General features: G+C 41.5%; 2 protein-coding genes across 2 annotated transcripts in view; both read right to left on the reverse strand.

The window, feature by feature from the left end:
• Positions 1 to 17,769, reverse strand: part of LOC127420181 (zinc finger protein 271-like) — a 50,521-nt gene extending 32,752 nt beyond the window's left edge. Inside the window, 3 exon segments of the mRNA XM_051662234.1 lie at positions 5,691 to 5,913; positions 5,916 to 6,814; positions 17,109 to 17,769. Coding sequence (XP_051518194.1) covers positions 5,691 to 5,913; positions 5,916 to 6,814; positions 17,109 to 17,385 — 1,399 coding nt within the window. The 5' untranslated portion in view covers positions 17,386 to 17,769.
• LOC127420310 (zinc finger protein OZF-like) overlaps positions 1 to 17,979 on the reverse strand; it is a 106,976-nt gene extending 88,997 nt beyond the window's left edge. The window contains exon 1 of the mRNA XM_051662504.1: positions 17,914 to 17,979. Within this exon, the coding sequence (XP_051518464.1) occupies positions 17,914 to 17,964 (51 nt within the window). The 5' untranslated portion in view covers positions 17,965 to 17,979. The remainder of the gene's footprint in view (positions 1 to 17,913) is intronic.
• Positions 17,980 to 25,054: the final 7,075 nt, after the last annotated feature.

Genomic DNA, 25,054 nt, shown 5'->3' on the forward strand with positions numbered 1-25,054 from the left:
TCTGAGATCATCCGATAAAGATCATGTGTTACGCAAGGCGAGGAGCAAAGGAAAGCGTTCTTGGAAGAATCACAACATTTTCTTGTTCCCAGACTTTGTGAATTCGACAAGAGAAAAACGTGATCGATTTAAGGAATGCAAGAAACTCTTACATCAATGGAAGATCGCTTTTGCACTGATGTTCCCGGCCAAACTGAGAATAGAAATGAAGGATGGCTGCAAAGTATTTTTACGCCTCAAGCAAGCACTGTCATTTATAAAAACATTGGAGTAAGTCATTTGATGGTTCAATCATGTGAGTGGATGGACTTGCTGTTCTTACTCTGGCTGTCTAAGGAAACTGGGCACCATTTTTGTTTCTTTTAGTGTTGGTTCCGCCTAGCGGCTGGAGTTTGTTTTGTGGCATGACACTCCTTCAAGAAACTTTTGCATTGACAGAAGATCGCTTTTACACTGAAGTTCCCGGCCAGTGATAAGGATGACAGCAAAATATCTACATGCCTACAACAAGCGATGTCTTTTATAGAGTTGATGGACTTAGGAAATCATGGTGTGTTTCTTATGTGGCCTCAGTCAACTTGACTCGTTAAAAATACTCTTGTTCGTCTGAGAAACCGGGACGCCTGTTTTGTTTCCTTTTGTGTTGGTTCCGCCTAGCGGCTAGAGTTTGTTTTGTGGAGGAACACACCTTCGAGACAGCTGTGGATGAATCTGCTTTTTCTTTGTGCTTATGCCTTCTATTGGCTGGAGCTTGTTTTACAAAGTATTCAAATGTTAATATGAGTAGGTTATCTCTCTCCACATGGAATGTGAATGGGTTGGGTCACCCCATGAAAAGAAGGAAGGTTATTTCTTTTCTTTCACAATATGATATTGTGTTTCTTCAAGAAACGCATTTTTCCCCGCAGGAAGCTGAAAAATTTGGGAAGATATGGGGTGTACATGTTTTCTTTAGTGCTGGCTCTAGTAAGAGCAGGGGAGTCATTACACTGATAAGTAAACATCTACAATTCAAATTTCTCAAACAGATAAATGATAAATTAGGAAGAGTCATTATTGTTTTAGCTGAAATTCAAGGGCAAAGGTTGATTTTGGCTAATATTTACGCACCTAATGCTGATGATCAGAGCTTTTATATAGATCTTGAAGGGATGTTGCAAGCCATTTGCCTCCCTCATGATATAATATTGGGAGGAGACTTTAATCTTCTGATGGACTCAGTCCTTGATCATAGTGAAGCAAAAGTGTGTAAGCCCCCTAGAGCAACATTGACGCTTCACAGGATGTGTAAAAATCTTGGTCTTTCAGATATTTGGAGACTTTTAAACCCATCTGGTAGAGACTATACATTTTTTTCTTCAGTTCATAAGATTTATTCTAGAATAGATTTTTTTTAAATATCTAAATCCCTCATTTCATCTGTTGTTGATTGCTCAATTGGAAACATCTTAGACTCAGATCACACCCTGGTGAGTTTAGAGATGTTGCCAAACACAGAGAAAAAGAAATCATATAGTTGGCGCTGTAATGTATCCCTTTTGCAAAATCCTGAATTCCAGCAAAGGTTAAAGACTGAAATCAATGTTAATATGGAGACCAACTGGTCTTCAGTATCCTCTGTGGGTGTGGCTTGGGAGGCACTTAAGGCAGTTCTTAGGGGTCGGATCATACAGTATGCCTCATTCATAAAAAAATCCAAAGCTCGAGAACTCGTGGAGTTAGAAGGGAATATTAAAAATATTGCGGCAGAGGTGAGCCAAATGTCATCTGATGGCCTCATGATGACCCGATTGAAATACAAATATAATACTATTTTGTCGCAGAAAGTGGAGTTTTGGTTATTCAGGGCAAGACAGTCATACTTTGAGTCAGGGGACAAAGCAGGGAAGCTTTTGGCTAGATATATGAAGCAGAGAGAGTCTTTTTCTATCATTCCCTCAGTGAAATCTGCTGGTGGTGAAATTTTTACCTCGGCCATTGATATTAATAATGCCTTTAAAGAATTCTATATTGATCTTTATAGCTCCACGTCTTTGTCTACTGATGAAGATATTAGAGAATTTGTGGAGCCATTAGAACTTCTTAAATTGATGACTGAGCAAACAAATTCTCTTGATTCTGAGATAACCTTGGAGGAGCCTGACGAGGTAATTAAGTCCTTACCTACAAGCAAGGCTCCCATGCCAGATGGCTTTGCCGCTGAATTTTTTTAGATCTGATGCTACAGAATTGGCTCCAATTTTGTTAGAAGTTTATACAGAATCATTAAAGAATGGAACTTCCCCCAAACATGACACAAGCCCGGATCAGTCTGATTCTTAAAAAGGACTAAAATCCAAGCGAGTGTAAAAGTTACCATCCAATTTCCCTGATCCAGCTAGATGTAAACATTTTGTCAAAAATTCTGGCTAACCGATTAAGTTATGACATCTCTTATACATATAGATCAGGTGGAGTTTATTCAGGGCCGTAGCTCTTCTGATAACATTAGGTGTCTCATTAATATCATGTGGTCAGTGGCGAATGATCAGACTCTGGTCGCTGCCATCTCACTTGACGCCGATAAAGGCATTTGAAATGGTAGAATGGGATTATCTTTTTAAGATTTTGGAAATGTATGGGTTCAGAAATACTTTTATTGGATGGATTAAGTTACTTTATAGATACCCTGTAGCAGCGGTACAAACAAATGGATTAATTTCAGATTATTTTACTCTAGATAGGGACACTCGGCAGGGTTGCCCTCTTTCCCCATTATTGTTCTGTCTTGCCCTGGAACCATTAGCAGCCGCAATAAGAAGGGAAGATGATTTTCCAGGGGTGGTGGCGGGAGGTGTGGCGCATAAGCTTTTGCTTTACACAGATGATATTTTCATTGTAGTTTCAATATTATTTGTCTCCGGCCCCATTAGATCTATGCCTTGCCTCCATAGAATTATTAATTCCTTTTCTAAGTTCTCAGGATACAGAGTCAATTGGTCTAAATCCGAAGCTTTGGCTCTGACAGCGTACTGCCCAGTAACGGCTATCCAGCCGGGCGCCTTCCAGTGGCCCAAACCGGGCATTAAGTATTTGGGCATTTTATTCCCAGCAAATATGTTTTGTTAATTCTGACCCCTTAATAAAAAGGTTTTCGAGCAATGTGGGCAGGTGGGCTTCATTACATTTATCTATGATTGGGAAGGTTAATGTTATTAAAATGGATTGTATTAAAAAATTTAACTACCTGTTACGATCTCTCTCTGTGGATGTCCCCCTCTCTTATTTCAAGCAATTTGATAGCATAGCGACATCCTTCATTTGGAATGTAAGCGTTCTAGATTACGTTTTAATAAGTTACATAGGCCGATTGACAAAGGTGGGCTAGGCCTACCCAAGATTTGTTTTTATTATTATGCATTCGGTCTCAGACATTTGGCTCATTGGTCGCTTCCACCTGAGAGAGCCCCTCCCTGGCTTTGTATTGAATGGAAAATTCTTATATTTTCATATTTTGCCATTGCAAAGCCTTTCTATCAAACTAATCAGAGAAGTTAAGTTACATTCCGTTATCTCGCATTTGCACTCGGTATGGACAAAAGTGTCCAGAGTGTTTAATTTGGACATTTATTTAAATATTGCCTCAAGCATATGGCTGAACCCTAAATTATATATTAATAAGTCCCCTTTCTGCTGGTCAGAGTGGATTGTGAAAGGGGTTACTACACTCGGTGACATATATGAGAGTGGAGTGTTGAGATCCTTTGAAAATTTGGTTAAACATTTTGGTTTTCCCAGATATCAGTTCTATAGGTATTTACAGCTGCTCCACCTGCTCTGTATTGGTCTTCTGCTGTTGTAGCCCATCTGCCTCACCGTTCGACATGTTGTGCATTCTGAGATGCTATTCTGCTCACTACAATTGTACAGAGTGGTTACCTGAGTTACTGTAGCCTTTCTGTCAGCTCGAACCAGTCTGGCCATTCTCCTTGACTTCTCTCATCAACAAGGCATTTCCGTCCGCAGAAATGCCGCTCACAGGATGTTTTTTTTTTTTGGCACCATTCCGAGTAAATTGTAGAGACTGTTGTGCTTGAAAATCCCAAGAGATCAGCAGTTACTGAAACACTCAAACAGCCCGTCTGGCACCAACAATCAGGCCACGGTCACTAAGATCAGATTTTTTCCACATTCCGATGATTGACTTGAACATTAACTGAATCTCCTGACCAGTATTTGCATAATTTTATGCATTGCACTGCTGCCACATGATAGGCTGATTAGATAATCACATGAACAAGTAGGTGTACAGTGCTCGGTGAGTGTATATACACAAAATATATTTTAGCCTTTTTTTTAAAGCTGCACTACATAACTTTATGCTCTCTAGTGACATCTGTGGTTGAAACTTAAAACTGCAAGCAACCTTACGTGTGTTGTGTTTCGGACTGTGTTACACGTTACGTGTTTTCCTGCGCGGATGAATCTCATGATTTGAGATTACCTGAACATCAACTCTAGTTGAAAAGTGTATTCTTTTTATATACTATTGTACAGCATCAGACGATAAAGCAAGTAAACCGTAATACTACAACAGTACATCCATGCACTGCAAACAATAAAACTGAAAACTAACATAAAATGTGGATTCAATAATGATGGGGATGAAATATACTTTATTAAACATAATAAAATAAAATAATATGCAGAAATGTGCAATATAATAGTTTCATGGTAACACAATAAACAAATGAATATGTACATTGCTATAAAATTGGTACATTATAAACAACTTGAGATGTTTATACATTTCATAGGGAACCACCATGTAGAAACTTTACTTTTAGTGGCTTTTTAACAAACTATCCGCTAAAAGGACAGAGGAAAGTGATAACTTGAGCATTTATGTGACTGGGGTAAAAGCAATGAGAAAACGGTGGCGCGCACACACACACACACACACACGCACTTAGGGAACCTCAAAACAACAGCAATATTATTAAATTATCAGAAGTCATGAATGTCAGTAAACATGTTACAGGAATTTTTTCCATAGAAAACGTAGATACATCAGCAGCAGTAAACACACGAGTAATGTTCAACTAATAAAAGCATGAAAAGCAATATAAACTTCAAAACCCCTACCAGAAAATATTTCCAAGCATTTTAGCAAGTAAAAAATTTGCCAAACAGTTAATAGACAAACGTCCAACCGGACTGCTGCGATGCTGTCCTGCACTGTGACAGAACAGCATCGCTTCCCCCGCCAGAACACGTGACAACCTGTACTTCTTTTCTGGGTTTACGGACATGATGTAAAGATGCAAGGATGACTGACATAAACCTGCGATTTCGCACCAAATCTGACCTGACAGCTAAAGATCACCAAACCATTCTCGCACATCAAACTAGAGCTCATTGACTTCAAAAGGGAGTGAAGTCAATGAACATGAAGTCTAAGTCAGTGTATGGAGGTGAACAAGAACGATTAGTTCACTTAAAAGATTGGTTTAAAAAGACTGATTGGTTTAAAACATCACTAATTTTCTTAGAAGATGCTACTCAATTTGGAAAAATGCCATCTTTGGGTCCACCTTTTCTTTCCAACTATTTACTTAATCTTGTTGGACCTGAAGATCATTTTTGCTTAGTGAGTCTACTTGGGCAATTCTTTTTACTGTGTAGATTACTTGCTGCCCTGAAACTTTAACAACATGAAGAGCAGTTGTTTGATTTTTCTCCAGTATGGATTCTCTTGTCTGTTTCCAGGTCTTGTGAATGAGTGAAACTCTTTCCACAGTGTGAGCACTTGCAAAGTTTTTCTCCAGTATGGATTCTCTCATGTTTTTTCAGGTCTTGTGACTGAGTGAAACTCTTTTCACAGTGTGAACACTTGTAAGGTTTTTCTCCAGTATGAATTCTCTCATGTGTGTTTTCAGGTTTTGTGTGTGAGTGAAACTCATTTCACAGTGTGAGCACTTGTAAGGTTTTTCTCCAGTATGAATTCTCTCATGTTTTTTCAGGTTTTGTGTGTGAGTGAAACTCATTTCACAGTGAGAGCACTTGTAAGGTTTCTCTCCAGTATGAATTCTCTCATGTTTTTTCAGGTTTTCTGACAGATTGAAACTCTTTTCACAGTGTGAGCACTTGTAAGGTTTTTCTCCAGTATGAATTCTCTCATGTTTTTTTAGGTGTTCTGACCGAGTGAAACTCTTTTTACAGTGTGAGCACTTGTAAGGTTTCTCTCCAGTATGGATTGTCTCATGTTTTTTCAGGTGTTGTGACCAAGTGAAACTCTTTCCACAGTGTGAGCACTTGTAAGGTTTTTCTCCAGCATGAATTCTTTGGTGCTTTTTCAAGAGGCTGGCTGTAGTAAAGGTCTTCCCACATTCAAAGCACATATGAACCCCCACACCGGTATTCTCATCTGTGTGAGTTTTCAGATGTTTTCTTAGGCTTGAATTCAAAACAAATGTTTTACCACACTTATCACATTCAAATGGTCTTTCTCCAGAGTGACAGCGGAGATGACCTTTGAGACAAACTGTGTTTGCGAAACTTTTCACACACTGATGGCATGTGTAAGGTTTCTCTCCAGTATGAACTTTCATGTGTTTATTAAGCCGGCTTTTATTTGTGAAAATCTTTCCACACTGTGAGCAGGTGAAAGTATTATTGCCTGCTCTTCTTTTATGCTTTTCTGGTGTTAAATCATTCTTAGTCTTTGAGCAACTCAAAGATTTTTCTCCAGTTGTGAAATCATGATGTTTCTGACACTGAAGTTTCTCCTCCACTTTATTCAGTTCTTGACATTTCTCTTTCACTTCCATCAGCTCTACAATAAACACAGTAAATGGACAAATATCAATTCAAGAGGGGAAAATGTAAAAATAAATCAAATTGAACCTTAATTCAATGCCAGAACACAGCAAATGTCCAGTATTCATTTGTGATGTTTGTTGTGCAAGCGGTATTTATTTGTACCGTTTATTCCACCTGATAAATGCATTTAATGATTATAATCATCAGAGTTTGAAATTAACACCCGCCCACTCTAGAAATCAGCAGTAGCGGGTATTTCTTTCACTCTTACTAGCCACTTTGGCAGGTGATGTTGTCAGGGTTTGTCCAGCATTGAAAATTCACACTGGGGCACTGCCAAAGCAAATTTTATTGTATTCATCGTTCAGCAATTTATAAGCACTAAATATGTTGCTCATATCAGATATGCGCATCTGCAAGCACCGAACGAAGCGTGGTTTTGCGTCAGGAATACAAACTACTTACCTTTTAGCTACAGACACCTTTTTTTTATTTTAAAGCTAAAGCTAAAATGGGTAATAATAATAAAGAATATTTTATATAAACTCAAGGTCGCTTTACAGGATGAGAGTAAACACAAAGTATCACAAAAAAAAAAAAAAAAAAAAGAACAATTTAAGAGTCAGAGGCATAAGGCAAAGAGATTTGTTTTAAGATTGATTTTGAAGTCAAGTATGGAGGTGAGATCACGGAGGGACTGAGGAATAGAATTCCAAAGCGAAGGGGTAAGTGTGCAAAAGGCCCTACTACCAAGTGAGGTCAGCTTGCAACGTGGAATGAATAGCAGGCCCAAATCAGATGACCTGAGTGATGGGGGTAGCGGCAGACAAGATCAGTGACGTATGAGGGGGCAAGACCATGTAAAGCTTTTTGTAACAGGTTCATGGGTGGGAAAGTAGAACACAGGAAACTTGGGACTTCAACTCAAAGGTATGACTTTAATGAAACAAACTAAAAATAGCTTTTCAGCATAACACTCATCAGGTCACAGTTTAACACTGTCTCTTTCTGGCTGGTAGCTCGCTCTCTGCTCATCTCTGGCGTGGTCCCTTTTTATCGCTCTCCCAGTGCTTACCACAATCAGAAACAGGTGTTAGACATTATAGCGCTCAGGTGTGTGCACCCTTACTGCTTTCTCTCCGGATGAACGCTCATCCATGCCCCTGCCACCACATATCCCCACTAGTCAAACTGTCTGCCCACCACTCCCCCCCCCCCCATTTACGGAAAGGAAGTCTGCGACAGCCATCTGCACGCCCAGTCTGTGGACCACCTCCAACCTAAATGGCTGAAGAGCCAGATACCAACGTGTGATCTGCACGTTGCCATCTTTTATGCGGTGGAGCCATTGGAGTAGGGCGTGATCTGAACAGGCCCACCCCAACAGGTAGTACTGGAGAGTGAGGATGGCTCACTTGATTGCAAGACACACTTTTTCAATGATGTTGTACTTGGTCTCCCTCAGTAAGAGCTTGCGACTAATGTATAGCACCGGGCGTTCGTCCCCCTCCACCACCTGCGGGTGCACTGCCCCATCCCCCTATTTGAAGCGTCCGTCTGTAAAATGAAAGGGAAAGAGAAATCGGATGAATGTAAAAGTGGTCCACCACAAAGTGCAGCTTTCACCTGCATAAACGCCTGTTGACACTGCTCTGTCCACTGGACCGGGTCTGGAACTCCCTTTCTAGTGAGATCAGTCAGTGGGCTGGTGACGTACGAATAATTAGGCACAAACCTTCTATAATAGCCAGCCCCAGGAACTGTCTCACCTCCTTTTTGGTCTTGGGTCTCAGGCAGGTGTAATCGCCACAAATGTATCAATTTGGGGGGACACCTGCCCGCGGCCCAAATGGAACCCCAGATACGTACCTCCACCCGTCCAACTGCGCACTTCATGGGGATTGCCATGAGTCCCGCCCATCGCAGCGACCTCAGAACAGCCCTCACATGCTGCATGTGCCGCTGCCAATCATTACTGTATATAATGATGTCATCCAGATAGGCAGCGGCGTAACCAGAGTGTGGTCTGAGGACTCGGTCCATAAAGTGTTGAAACGAAGCCGGGGACCCAAACAAACCGAACAGAAATGTCACAAATTGGTGTAAGCCAAACGGTGTGGAGAAGGCCGTTTTTTCATGGGTTATCGGTATTAAATGGATCTGCCAATAACTCTTTGTCAAATCCAGTGTTGAGTAAAAGTGAGCTGTGCCAAACCGATCGAGCAACTCATCAATACAAGGCATTGGGTATGCATCAAATTTAGACACTGCAGTTTCCTATAATCCACACAGAAATGTACAGACCCGTCACACTTAGGAACTAGAACCAGGCTGGACCAATTGCTGTGGGATTCCTCTGTTACTCTCATATCAAATATTACATCTAATTCTTCCTGAACTATTTTCTTTTTGTGCTCAGGCAGTTGGTAGGGATGGCTACGTACCACTACCCTGGGCACAGTCTCTATGTGGTGCTGGATGAGGTTTGTACGAGCCGGCAGAGTAGAAAACATGTCTGCAAATTCTTTCTGCAACTTGGTAACCTCTGTGACTTGATACGGTGAGAGGTGGTCTCCACAAGTGATTGGGGCGACATGACTGGATTTTATGTTCACTTCCGGCCTGAGCTCCACTCTTTGCGGAACTACCATTGCCAATGTCACAGAGACCACCTCCCTCCATAATTTCGGGAGGTTGAGATGATATATTTGACGTACGTCACCTCTATCTGTTCGTTTTACCTCATAATCGAGATCTCCCACTCGTCGTGTGACCTCAAAGGGCCCTTGCCACTTGGCGAGTAATTTGGAGCTCGATGTGGGGAGTATTATGTGCACTTTATCTCCTGGTTCAAATTCCCATGGCCGAGTACCCGTTATACAGTCGGCTTTGACGTTCCTGAGCTTGGAGCAAATTCTCCTGTGTTAGTTGACCCAAAGTGTGGAGTTTTGCTCTAAGATCAAGAACGTATTGAATTTCATTTTTACTGTTTGAAGGTCCCTCCTCCCAAGCTTCCCGTATGACGTCAAGTATGCCGCGCGGCTGCAGCCCATACAGCAGCTCGAATGGGGAAAACCCTCTGGAAGCTTGTGGGGCCTCTCGAACTGCAAATAACAGGGGTTCGAGCCATTTATCCCAATTTCTAGCATCCTCGTACACGAACTTACGAATCGTATTTTTCAGGGTTTTAATAAATCATTCCACCAACCTGTCTGTTTGTGGATGGTGAACACTGCTGCGAATCGATTTAATACCCAATAATTCGTACAGTTTGTGTAGTGTTCGTGATAAATGTAGTGCCTTGATCAGTGAAGATTTCTTTCGGAATCTCCACTCGGGAGATTATTCTGAAGAGTGTCTCCACAATATGCGTTGCATAGTCCACCAGAACCAAAACAAAGCGATGTCTGCCTGCTGTCCTCTCTAGTGGCCCGATGAGGTCCATGCCAATTCTTTTTTCGAAGGGGACCTCGGTTAATGGAAGGGGGTGCAATGGCACTCTTGGGGTAGCCGGTGGATTCACCAGCTGACATACACGGCATGCCGCACACCTCCTGCGAACATCCCCGCAAATGCCAGGCCAATAGAAATGGGCCATTAATCGGTTCAGTTTATCGGTTCACTTTTCCTGACCTAAGTGACCCACCATTGGATTATAATGAGCCGTCTGGAATAACATTTCCTGACAGCTCCGCAATATTAACAATTGGGTTGTATCCTCTTTTGTCTGAGTGTCCTGCGTCACTCGATACAACCGCTCTTTTATAATACTGAAATATGGATATGAAAGTAAAATGTTTGGATGGAGACATTGACCATCAATAACTTTCACTTGGTCAAGAGCATGCCTAAGGGTTTCATCTCTTGACTGCTCTAGAGGGAAATCCCTTTCAGAAAATCCTCTTGGAGGCCCTGACGTGGAGCTGACAAAGACTGCCCCAGTTCTGCCTCCCCTGCCAAGGCATCGCACATTTCACATCTAACAACTTCCTCGCAGGACCCATCCAAACATATTCCCTTTGATACATTTTTAAATTCCAACCAATTAGTCCCGAAAATTAGTGTATGGGTGAGTTGGGAACTAACCGCAGCCTCCATTCTATGCTTTTGTCCCCAAAATTTAATAATGAGTGTCACAACAGGATAATTGTGAATATCCCCACGCGCACACCTCACCCTCACCCTTTCGCTTGTGCCCAAAGCCTCGTCTTGAAACAAACATTGGTGTATAGTGGTCTGGTTGCAGCCTGTATCCACCTAGGCTTGATGTGTACTCCTCTTGACACTCACTGGTATTCTGTATGCTCCGGCTCGATCGGGGGCAGCCTGTGGATTTTCAGGGACCCGGACCACAGTTCCCAGCTCCATCAATGGGCATTGGTCTCAGAAGTGCCCTGGATCCCCGCAACTTCAGCAGGCTGGTCCAGGCATTACGCCCACACCTGTGTCAGCGGGTACATCCACGTGAGGGGGACAGCGACGAGACACTAAGGCCACTGGCGGCGGGACAAACCCCCACGAACGTGGAGCTGGCTTCAGCAGCATGTTTCCATGCCTTCGGGGTACTGGGATGGGCTGTAGTAAAGGGACAGAGTTGGGGGGAGGGACACGGGGGGGGGGGAGGGCTCTTCTGCCCTCTGATACACCGACATATGGTCCTCCGCCAGTTAAACGGCCTCATACAGCGACGCCGGGCGGTGGCACTGGACCCACTACACCATCCCTTTCAGTAGACAACAGATAAGCTGACCCAGTACCACAAGATCGATGACTCCCTCGATGTCGCGGTCCTCAGCCAGCAGCCACTTCTGGCTGGCATCCCGGAGCTGTTGAGTAAGGCAAACGGGCAACCATGCACATCCATCTTCATCGACTGGAAGAGTTGTCGGTATTGCTCAGGGCTGCGACCGACCTGCTGCAGGATGGTCTTCCTCAGATCGTCATACACCAGGAGACTGGCTGCTGGTAGTTGTTGCGCAGTGAGTTGAGCTTCCTCGGACAACAGTGGGATGAGCCCCAGATCTCGGCTGTCCTCTCAAACTGATCCAAGAAGGCCTCAGGATCATCTTCTGCCCTCATCTTCATGAGGTCGACCGGAGGCATGGGGCTGCTGGGTCCGGGGTCACAGCCGGTCCTCTGCTTGAGCTTGGAGCACCTCCTGGAATCGATGATCCTGGTCCTGGCATAGCTCAAGCAGGGCCTGAGGTTGCGCATGGTGCATACTGGCGAGGGACTTGATGACTTCCGCCAACTGCGAGGACTCCATGCCGGTGTATTTCCTCCAATTCTCCCGGGTTTCGGCACCAGTGTAACAGGTTCGTTGGGTGGGAAAGGAGAACACAGGAAACTTGGAACTTCAACTCAAAGGTATGACTTTAATTAAACAAATTAAAGATAGCTTTTCAGTATAACACTCATCAGGTCACAGTTTAACACAGTCTCTTTCTGCTTGTCTCTGGTGTGGTCCCTGCTTTCTCTGGACGAATGTTCGACCACACCCCCGCTGCCACACTTTGAAACATTTAAACACTTTAAAATGCTTTAAATACAACAAACTAATCAACTTAAAATACACCCCTGGGACACCTGCTTTGACTCGCTCAACTTTTTCACCTCTTATGAGTTTGCATCCCTGCACACAAAACTTGTGTCCTATTTGAATTCTACAGAGAACGTTCAACTTTAAAATGCAACGAAGGAAGTCAAGACATCTCAAATGCCTAGACAGCCCTGACGTTTTAAACAGCACCGATGAGGTAAAGAGGAGAAAAACGTCAATTACAAAGCTTTTTAAAATACACATAATAATCCTTACTAAACTGCAATAACACTAACTGTAACTAGAATAGATTAATATTAAATCTATATTTAATATTGTGTGTGAGTGAATATACTGTATAAGACATCATTTTTATAACAACAGTAAAAGTTGTAGTTAAATGTTTTTAAAAGTGCTTAGGCTTTTAGTTTAGTTTTATTTATAAGAAATACTAAAGTTTATTTATTTACTTTTTTAAAAGACTATCTATATCAATCTAAGCACAGTAATTGGGAGCCATCCATGGTATCACCTGTGGATAAGGCCTTGTCATCAGTCTCAAGCTTATTAATTCTGGTTGGGCACAAACAATAACTAACACGATTTTACCAATTTTGAAAACTATTCCATGTTCAATTAAGTACTTTTTAAAGTTTGATCCACAATGAACACTTAATTTGCATGCGACCCCTCCACTGCCCCCAAACCACCGTACAGCGCTTCAGTAAAGGTGGTTAAAAATTTGCAACTGTAACAGCTCTAGTGGTCCAGTTAAACCAAGGAGTTCTAAACCATCAAACTTTTATTCAGGAGGAAAATTGCATGAAGACTTTCAGAGTTTAACAGTAAATGTGCTCCTCGTTTTAACATCTTTTCCTCCTCTGTACACAAATATGCGCTGCCATGGGGTTACTTATGATTTGTATGTTAACTTGTAGTGGCCAATATGTTTGAATTTACATAAAAGTGATTTTTTTTTTTTTTTGATGATGATAATGATACCATTTTTTCTTCCCTGAAGAACAATAAAATTGTGCATTTCTTTGGGGATTTTATGCTATTTTGATCTTATTTACATGTAAATTTCTACATTTTACCATTAATTTGCATTTATAAATAAGCTAAGTTTAAAAAAAAAAAAAAATTCTGAAATTGCACTTCTATAAGTTAAAACATGAAGAAAATATGAGAATGTGCCATAAATTGGAGACATAAATGCTGCCATCTGGTGAACAAAATATAAATAACGTGACCTGTCATTAGAGGTCTGCAACCGACCCGGGCACGACGGGACCCCAGAACCGATGGGTTTTGGGTCGGGTTCGGGTTTGTAATTAATGAAAAAATAAACAGGCTTACCAAAATTGTTTGTGCATGCGCTCTCACTCACAGACAAGCGCAAACGGACGAGTTAGGGGCCGATCACTCCTGACGTGTTTTTGTGCGCATCTGTTCTGTTTTCCCATTGTTTAAAAACATGCTGGATGAATGTCTTTGACATTTGCGCCGCATCTCGCTTTTTCTTCAGGATCTTGCGCAGGACCGGCATATTTTAAACACCATGTCAAGTTAAAAAGAACTTCAAATTTTCAAAAACGCTTGTCGAGACACCTGCACTCTGTTTTATTCTTTGCGCTGCGTCAATATTGTTTTTAGCACAGGTGTCACAAAGATTCAACGTTCTGAACAAGTTCAGGCTGCATAGAGTGGACTGTCGCATTGTTTCATATTATTCCAGATTGTTCTGCACCAGGTGAAGTTTTAGCAAAATAAACGGTAAGGCAATACTTTTTTCCCCTTCTGCTCTAGTGTACTAAGGGAATACCGTGCCTTGTTAAAACTGTTTCAGTACTGTTTTGTACTGAATGTTGCCTATATGCTTACATAAAATACAGCCTATTGCAACAGTACGTGCTAGAAGAAGAAATTGGATTGTAAGCGATTTCGTCGGGTAGAGTCGGGCCACACGGTATCAGGTACGGGTTTCATTTTAAGGCCCGTGCAGACATCTACTTGTCATGCCAGTAACAGCTAGTAGATTATTTGTCAAAGTTTAGCATTTTAAATTTGATTTGAAGAGTCAGTTTTTGAGGGCACAAAGAGAAGGCACAGAATAATTTTTTTCTACAATTCTAATAATTCAATGTAAATGCATAATAATGTCAAGAAAATTAACATCAAGAAACAGAAATAAACTGCAAAATTCTAAAAATTCAGTAGTAAGAGTATAAAACAGAAGAATCAGAGTAAACATTTTGCGATTTCAAACTTTCTAAAGTAAACATTTATTTTGCAAACGTGTGTGTGTGTGTGTGTGTGTGTCAGATTGCGGTCATCAACAGGAAAACAACAGATGACTTGAAGCTCCACTTATTGATGCCCTGATTCTGTGTGTGTGTAGTGCATTGTGAGTGTGTTACTGTCTCCACCCTTCATTTCTGAGTGTGTATGTTTAGCATTGCATTTAGCAAAGGTGGTTTTATTGCTTTTATTTGACAAATGCAACAAAAAAAAGTGTTAAAGTCTCACCAGTTAATTCTTGTGTGTGTGTGTATTGCACTGAGGATGTTTTAGAGCAGGGGTCGGCAACCTTTTTGACATGGAGTGCCATTTTTTATTTTCCTGGTCAATGGCTGTGCCGACTGTTCAGATGGAAAATGGAGGAAAAGTCACCAAGTCTTGTACTGCTCAGATAAAGGAAACCCTTTTTAAATTTATTTCTGTAAAAAATTACCGAATACCATAGGAGGGTTAAGGATGGATGGATGTGTTTGGGTCTGGGACAATCAACCTCACTGCAAATCTTGAAACACTCACGTTAATAAATGCACGTTGTGCAAACATTTAAAATGTTTTGCAATTGATTGAAAGTCGTGATGCATCCCGGTATCAACTCTCTCAACTGCAGTGCTTGACAGTTTGGAGCGCTGGTCTTATGGTTTAATGAATAATCATGAGGCAGCGCTTTCTCATAGGACAAGGCCATAAATTCTCATTAATAATTATGAGACACCGATGACACAACAATGTGCTACAGTAAATCGAAACGTCACATCAAGTGATGTTAAATCGATGTTGATTTTAAACCAGGAGAAAAAAGAATCCCTAAATTAACCACTTTCCTTTTAAAATTACAAATTAATGGATACTTACATTGTCTTCTATCATGTTTAATACATACACTGATGAGCCAAACATTATGACCACCTGCCAAATATGATGTTGGTCCTCCGCATGCCTCCACAACATCACCTACCTGCCAAGGCATGAACTGAAGGTGTCCTGTGTATCTGGCACCAAGACATTAGCAGCAGATCCTTCACATCCTGTAAGTTGCAAGGTGGAGCCATCATGGATTGGACTTGTTGGTCAGCACATCCCACAGATGTGCAGCACATCAATCAGATTGAGATCTAGGGAATTTGGAGGCCATGTGTGTAGTGTGCATTATCCTGCTGAAAGAGGCCACTGCCATCAGGAAATACCATTGCCATTAAGGGGTGTACCTGGTCTGCCACGATGTTTAAGTAGGTCAACTTGTCAAAACAAATGTGGTGTCCACATGAATGGCCGGACGCAGGGTTTCCCAGCAGAACATTGCCCAGAGCATCACACTCCCTCCACTGGCTTGTTATTTTCCCACAGTGCATCCTGGTGCCATCACTTCCCCAGGTAAACAGCGCACACATACAAGGCCGTCCACGTGATGTAAAAGAAAACTGGACTCATCGGACTAGGCGACCTTCTTCCACTGCTTCAAGGTCCAGTTCAAATGCTTGCGTGCACATTGTAGGCGCTTTCGATGGTGGACAGGGGTCATCATGGGCACTCTGACCGGTCTGTGGCTACACAGCCCCATACACAGCAGGGTGCAATGAACTATGTGTTGTGACACGTTCCTCCCATAACTATCATTAACATTTTCTGTGACTTTTGCCACAGTAGACCTCCTGTCGGTTCAGACAAGATGGGATAGCCTTCGTTGCCCTCGCGCATCGATGAGCCTTGGGGGCCCAATGCCCTGTCGCTGGTTTGTGGTTTGTCCCTCCTCTGACCACTGTAGGTAGGTACTCACCACTGCTAACCTGGAGCACCCCACAAGCCTTACCGTTTCAGAGATACTCTGACCCAGTCATCTCGCCATAACAATTTGGCCCTTGTCAAAGTCACTCAGGTCTTTACTCCTGCCTATTTCTCCTGCATTGAACACATGGACCACGAGAACTGATTGTTTGCTTACCATCTAATCTACCCAAACCATGACATGTGGCCTTGTTAGGAGATTATCAACATTATTTTCTTCACCTGTGAGTGGTCATAATGTTTTGGCTCATCTGTGTACATATCTGTTAACATCTCAGTAAATGTAGTTTAGTGTTTCATGACCCTTTAAGGACAAGTTATGTTCTTTACTATGGTGGGTCGCCACTTGATGTCCATTGTAAAATCTGGGTATCGAAACAAAACCAGTTGAGAACCACTGGCCAAGAAATCCAACCCACAAAGGACAACGAAATAGAATAATAAAGTGTGCTTTATTCATTATTTGCAGCTTTCTTTTTCTTAAGTTAGATGGCAAGCGCACACCATCACTTTTTCTTTTATTTTTTCCCCGCTGCTACACTGTAGATCTAAAAACGTTCAGCACCACTGGTAAAAAGCAGTGCAAAAAACACTGTAGTACCTGCACCTTTTTAAACTGAGCACTTAAACAAAAATAAAAACAGCAGGGAACTGTTTTGAATGATAGAAAGACTTCTATCGTTACCTGAAGAAATATAATCATCTTCATCTCCCTGTTGTTCCTCTATTGTGTTTTCTTCTTTTATCTCCTCCAGCTTCACTTCGATCTTCACAGGTGTCTGCAGCATCTGCTGTTCTCCAGCGTTACTGACAGAAGCCAGAGACTCTGTGAAGGTTTGATCATCATCATCCTCATCTTCATTACTCTGTTGTTCCTCTACTTTGATTTCTCCTCCCATCTTCATCAGGTTCCTGCAGTCCAGCAGCTTCACTGAACACATCTTCACTGGTATCTGCAGCATCTGCTGTTCTCCAGCATTACAGACAGAAGCCAGAGACTCTGTGGAGGTTTGATCATCATCATTATCATTACTCTGTTGTTCCTCTTCTTTTATCTCCTCCTGTTTCACTTAAATCTTCACTGGTGTCTGCAGCATCTGCTGTTCTCCAGCATTACAGACAGAAGTCAGAGACTCTGTGGAGGTTTGATCACCCTGATTACCATCAGTAGAACAGAGTAAAGTGAGCTGTGAGTCCTGTGTGTCTCTGGATCTCTGTTCAGAGAGTTTGTCCAGCAGTCGCTGTGGTGTGGACTGATCTCTGCCGCTCCACACTGAATCCTGACATTCTGTGGAGTTCCCATCAGTCACACACACTGAAGATTGACAGGAAACCTTTTCCAGCTCCTGACAAACACAACACAATCACATCTGTACCGTTCATCATATCACATCATTTGAAAGCTTACAATCTCAACTTTAAGTATGAAATGAATGTTTAACCTGTAACCTGTCCTCTCTCTCCATCAGTTTTGTCTTCAGTGACGTCACCTCTTTCTTCAGCTGAGAGATTTCTGTGATGAAATCATCAATATTCAGCATGGACAGATCAGTTCTTACTGATTTACTGCAGATCACATCCACCTTTTCTCTCATGATGAACAAAAACAAAAACATCATCATTATAATAGACTGACATTCATCAATCTCAAAATGTGTGCTTGGAGTTTGGTTTAATTTTCCTGAGAGCAGGAAACTACGCACGCCCGGCCCCCTGTATGTGTTTATGTTTGTGTGTCTTTGTGTTTAAGTTTATTAAAAACATTACTCTGATGATTTGTCCTGTTCCTGCCTCCTCCTTTCCATTGAACCCTGTTACAATGATATTCTCACATTTCTGCTTGTTTCTCCTGAAACTGAATATTTTAAAGTGTCTGTCACAAAACCACTACATACTGCGATAATAAGATTATTTTATTGTTAAATTTTGGTGACTTTGGGAGCTGTTTTTTGGAGTTTAATTTTATATGTGAAGGCATTGTAACAATTGCCAAAAAAAGCTTTTCATTATGTATAAAAAAAAATGGTTGCTTGGTTGATGCCATTAACTACGTTTCCATCCACGGGTGTAGCGCATCAAAAAGTTTACCTTTATAGCTGATGGAAATGCAAATTATCACTAAAATTTCACAAGTGTCGACATTTTTCCATTTAACTCTAGTGCATAAACTATGTCGATACTTCAAATGACGTGAAAAACTGGTTTGGAAAATTGGCATTAACGCAAATAAAGTGTCACATGACTGAATTTACATTTACATTACATGAATTTTCCCCAATCGTTAGCCTGTGTTAATCATGACGACAAGGTATACATCCTTGAAAGCCAATTTATTGTACGTGAAGCATTACTCGCACCGTTATGGACTGGTCTTAACGGCATACCTGCATGGATCCGATAATGCAAACACATCTGCGTCATGACACTTCCAGGAGTGCCAACACAAATATCTCGTATCATGCACCTATTATCGATAACTGCAAGGAGAACAAATGAATGGCCACTCTTTGTGATTAATTTAATTGCGGTAGCCATCCGTTCATTTATTAAAGTTGCTTTTCCACACCATTCAAAATAACAGACAGCAGTCATGGAATAAGCCCACAATACAAATACAAAATTTCTGTGCACAAAGATGTTTGAAATGACAAATAAATACACAATACTAGGAGAAAAGCTTCAGTGTGCTTTATTGAAACACTAACAGCCCAATTCTATAAAATTATTGTTTAGCTTACTTTTGAAAAAATTAGGGATGTCTAGGAGGCGAAAGGTACACAATTAGCGATATATACACATTTCTGTATGGAAACAGCTTAAGGGCAGATTTATTTTGCGATAAACCAAAACTTATGTGACAAAGTGTTTTTTTTAAGCATGACGTCATCATGCAAACCATTTTTATCGCTAAAAGGCTTTAGTTTTTTTGGGACCAAAACCATGTTTTAATATAGATTATCCATGGTTAATCTTGTGATTACTTTAGTTTTATTACAAATACAATGGTTAAACTACCACAGTAATCATAGTTAAACTATAGTTATTGTAGTAAAACCATAATAATCACAAAATTATGTTTTTTAAAGCACAGTATTCGTTTTCCTGTAGTATTATAGTTTCACTACGAATATCATGGTTAAAATATGGTTACTGTAGTAAAACCATGGTAAATTTATTGTGAGGGAAAGTAAAACTATTTCAGAAAACAAATTCTGAAGGGGCTCCAAAGTTTTTTGTTTGTTTCGCCTGAAACTGAATATTTTAAAGAGTCACAAAACCACCACAAATGATGATAATAATCTATTACGATCATTAAAATGCCAAAGACAGAAAAACACAAACATAAGCTCACAAATGAAGTTAAACACATTCAAACACTTACAGACAAATTCTTCTTTCATCTTCTTGTGTTTACTGGTGCTTTTCCATCTCCTATAGGACTTCTTCATCTTCTTCTTTGGGTTTAACTGGAGCTTGCATCCTTAATGTTGCACTACTGCCATCTTCTGGAGTTATCTAACTGCTGAATTGTCCAGTATGTCATATTCTCCCCATCAATCCTGTTCTTATTAGGAAGCTGTTCAAGCATCTTCTACCTTGTCCATTCCCACCACACTCCAGAATACTCTTTACTCCTGTTCCTGATATTCCAAATCTTTCCATTTCTTCCATCATGTCATTTCTTTCTGCTTCATATTTCCTGCAATTGACAAGCACATGCTCTACAGTTTCTGATACCTGAGATGATCACAAAAGCTGGTTGGATGTTTTCCTATAATGTGAAGTGTACTATTCAGATTACTGTGTCCTATTCTTAACCTAGTCTTGATTGTTTCCTCTTTTCTGTTTTCTCCCCTACTTTTCACAATATCAACTCTATTTTGAATGGAATATAAAAGTCTTCCTTTTATCTCCTGATCCCACTGCTGCTGCCACTCTTTAATGATTTCTCTCCATACAATGGAGATATTAGTATCTGATTTTGAGATACTAATATTGTGTCTATGTTTTCTTTTTTAACAGCTTGTTTGGCTAGTTTGTCCACTCTTTCATTACCCATAATGCCTGTATGAGCGGTAATCCAAATGAATATGATCTCAGTGCCTTGTTTCCTTATTCTTGAGTGTAATGATATTATTTCGTAGATTAAATCCTGATGATTACTGGTCATACCTGATATAAGACTGTACAGGGCTTCTTCTTTGGATATATTGGCAGTTGGCAAACCAGCTTAGGTGCATTTCCGCCACCTACTGGAATGAAGTGTGAGGCATTGATGAAGAAGGAAATAAATAGATGGAAAAGATTGGCACCTATCTAAAATCTAATTGTTTAATCTAAATATCATATTATTTCCCAAGGACTTGATGTAATATTCTTCTTATCAGACCTGTTGTCTTTAGGTAATCTAATACAGCCTTAGTCATTTTTGAAATGTTATTCAATAATTTCTGTAATGTTAAACTATTTATCCCTTTAGATATGGCTTGAACATCTTCTCTGAGCTGAGATCTTTCTTTATAATAACCTATGCATTCTTTTTTTTTTTTATGGTCTTTTGGCTTTTTACTGGGATAGGAAAGTTGAGAGGTGATAGGAAATGATAGGGAGAAGAGTGGGAATAGGATCAGGAAAGGACCTCATGAATCAGGACTCGAACCCAGGTCACCCGCCATGCAGCAGCACCACATGTCATGAGTGCAGCCCGCTAGGCTACAGCTCTGACTAACCTATGCATTCTAATAGAACATGTTCAACAGTTTCCGGTAATCCACAATTATTGCACAGTCCATTATTATGCTTTCCTATCTTAAATAGTGTCTGGTTCAATGCAGTATGTCTGATATGGAGTCGTGAAATTACTGTGTCATCCCTTTTTTGCCACAAACTACTCTCATTTCCTACCTCTTTTTTAATTCCATATTAAAAAGCACAGGGCCCAGATGGCGTTTCACCCACTTGTCTTAAATCCTGTGCTAACCAGCTGGCCTCCATCTTCACACTGATCTTCAATAGATCACTGGAGCAGTGTGAAGTCCCATGCTGCTTCAAACGCTCAATCATCATTCCTGTCCCAAAGAAACCCAAAATCACAGGACTTAATGACTACAGACCCATCGCCCTGACATCTGTGGTCATGAAATCATTTGAGAGACTGGTGTTGGCCCACCTGAAGGACATCACTGGACCCTTTCTAGATCCCCTTCAATTTGCTTATCAAGCAAACAGGTCTGTGGAGGATGCAGTCAACATGGGTTGCATCATATCCTGCAACATCTGGACAGACCAGGGACATATGCAAGGATACTTTTTGTGGACTTCAGTTCAGCTTTCAACACCATCATCCCAGCTATTCTCCAGACTAAATTACACCAAATCTCTGTTCCCACGTCTATCTGTCAGTGGATTACCATCTTTCTGACGGATAGGCAGCAGCTAGTGAGACAGGGGAAATTCACTTCCAGCACCTGTACAATCAGCACAGGTGCCCCCCAAGGATGTGTGCTCTCCCCACTATTCTTCTCCCGGTACACAAACAACTGCACCACCAAGGACCCCTCTGTCAAGCTCCTGAAGTTTGCAGATGACACTACTGTCATCGGCCTCATCCAAGATGATGATGAGTCTGTATACAGAAGGGAGGTTGAACAGCTGGCTCACTGGTGTAGTCAAAACAGAATGGAGCTGAACACGCTCAAAATGGTGGAGCTGATTGTGGACTTTAGGAGGAACACCCCAACACTGACCCACTCACCATTCTAAACAGCACTGTGGCAGCAGTGGAGTCATTCAGGTTCCTGTGGCGTCATTCCTGCAAATGGTGCAAATGCACTGTCCAAGCACTGCATTCATGGGCTTGTTTTCCTCTTATCAAAGTAAGGACATCTACATGGTTCAGTGCGCATGGAGGTGAGATCCGTCAGCGGCACAGCGAGTTGACTATAGTTGCAAATAAACCTGCAAAGTTAAAGTTGGCAAACCCCATAAACCTCTGCAATGCCTTGCGATAATCTGGGGTTGGCCACTTGGAGACGGCTTTTACCTTAGCCGGGTCCATACGTACTCCCTCAGATGAAACAATGAACCCCAAGAACGGAACTGACTGTGTGTGAAAAATGCATTTCTCTGCCTTGACAAACAGCCGGTTCTCTAACAGCCGCTGAAGCACCTGCCTGATGTGCCACACATGGTCCTGCATATTCTGGGAGAAGATTAGAAGTTCAACCATGTCTCTAAGCACGTCATTCACGAGCCCCTGGAAGATGGCAGGAGCTTTGACCAACCCGAAAAGCATAACCAAATATTAAAAGTGCCCCCTATATATGTTAAATGCCATCTTCCACTCATCCCCCTTCCTGATACAAACCAGGTGGTAAGCGTTGTGTAAGTCCAACTTCATAAAGACGGACGCCCCCTGCAAGAGTTCAAAGGCTGAGGACATCAACAGCAAAGGATAACAATTCTTTACCGTGATGTCATTCAGCCCCCGATAATCTATGCAGGGTCCAAGCAAGCCGCGATGAGACCGACGGATGAGACTGGCTGCCAAAGAATCAGTGGCTTCCCTCTTGGGAGCCGAGAGTGAATACAACCATCCTCGAGGAGGAGAAGTGCCAGGAAGCAATTCAATTGCACAGTTGTACGGGCAATGAGGAGGAAGGGTCGTGGCATGGGACCTGCTGAACACCACCCTCAGATCGTGGTATGCCAACGGCACTCCTGATATATCGATCAGCTCATCCTGCAACGAAAAACAAGACTGGACAGGGGAGACAGCAGAGTTAAGACAATGTGAAGAACAAAAAGAACTCCAGGCAAGCATAGTGTTGGTTGACCAATCTATGTGTGGGTTGTGTATAACCAACCTAGGGTGTCCCAGCACAACTGGGGTCGAGGGGGATCAGATGAGGTAAAAAGACAGCTGTTCAGTGTGGTTTCCGGCGATCAAAGTGACTGGATTTGGAATGGGTTATGACTGACAGGGGCGTGCCGCTAAGCGTGTGGGCGGAGATGGGCTCATCCAGTAGGATTCTGGGATGTCGCCATTTGGAAACCAATTCAGTGGAGCCATGTGCATTTCAATGCAATTCCCTTCGGTGCAGGAATCCACCAGGGCCGAGATAACATGACAGTCTGTACCAATCAACAGCCTAGCTGGGAGGAATGTGCGGTCTGGGGGCATTGTCCAAGGGTGTCGTGCTTGCCAGTAACCCCCTAACTACTAACAAGCATTGTCTTTTAATGGCCAGGAGGCAACAAGGTGGCCAGAACGGCCACAGACAAAACACAAACCCGGTTGAAGTTGTTGTTGTCTTACCTTGCGGGGCATGAGAAGTCTACCCACGGCATGGGTTAAAAGTCAGGAGGAGAATCGGAAACTCTGGTTGCAGTCGGGGATTTTGAGTGAGGTTTAACTGTCCGTGAGAGGGAAGAGTGGAGACGATGCTCATTGTGTTGATTCAAACGGTGATCCACCCAGATGGCTAAGTCCCCCAAATTGTCGAACTGCGGGGGAAGGTCCAGAGAGTAAATTTCATCTTGAATAATGTCCGAGAGACCTTGCTTCCAATAGCTGGAAGCGGCCAGAGTGCAGAATTCAATGGTGTAAACAGTGCCAATGGTTTCTATAATCTATTTAGGCTTACGATGCTTTTGGGAAATGCCGCCCTGATCTATTGAACCTACTGAGCCAAATATTTGATACTGAGTTATTGAGTTGATTCATTTAAAAAAAGAATCCTATCGAAACAGATTAGTTTATCCATTCTTATTAGAGAGTGAAACAACTGACCAGAGTTTTGAGTCTTGAGTGATTTAATCTGAACAATTCATTAACTGTGAACACTCAACTGAATAATAAAAAAAAAAATTAATGTCATTTTGTTTTAATGCTATGTTGTGTTACATCTTGATGTTTCGTAAGTTTACGAGTATTTACTTTTCACGTGAAAACTGATTTAATGAAGATAATTACATTTATTGAGATCCACAAGAAGTTCATACTTACCTTTTTTAAGTGATTTTCATCCTGTTTTCTCTGAAAAAAGTGTCATTCGAAGATACATTTTCAAGAATCTAAAGATTTAAATCACATTTAATGTTTAATTGTATTCACATTGTATTGTGATCTTGACCTGATCAAAAAAGAAAAGAGAAAAGAAAATATAAGAAGAAATTCAATACAAATATACTTTACATTCAAACCTGAACTGAGGACTCTGTGGGAGTTATTCACCCCCTGTTCTGCTCTCTCTTTCTCTCCGAAGCCGAATCCTAGCTTCTGATATCTGTTCCATAAGCATGTTTTACACACTGTTCACGAGATCACAGGTTTTGTGCCATTCTATCTCATGTTTGGGAGAATTCCATGACTTCCAATGGATGTCATGTTCAAGCATGTTCTCAAAGATGATGCTGTGGTGAATTACTCAGACTTTGTTACCCAGCTCAGATGCGGTCTTGGTGAAGCACCACAGACTGCTTAGAAGCACAGTTCAAGTGAACAGACTCGTCATGCCAAAATCTACAATTGAAATGTGAAAGGATCACCCTTGGTAGTTGATGACAGAGTGCTCTTGGCGAATCATGGTGCGCGAGACAAGAGAAAATTGCAGACAAACTGGGAATCAA

The sequence above is a fragment of the Myxocyprinus asiaticus genome, chromosome 29, assembly GCF_019703515.2.
Source record: "Myxocyprinus asiaticus isolate MX2 ecotype Aquarium Trade chromosome 29, UBuf_Myxa_2, whole genome shotgun sequence".
NCBI classification, from domain to species: Eukaryota; Metazoa; Chordata; class Actinopteri; order Cypriniformes; family Catostomidae; genus Myxocyprinus; species Myxocyprinus asiaticus.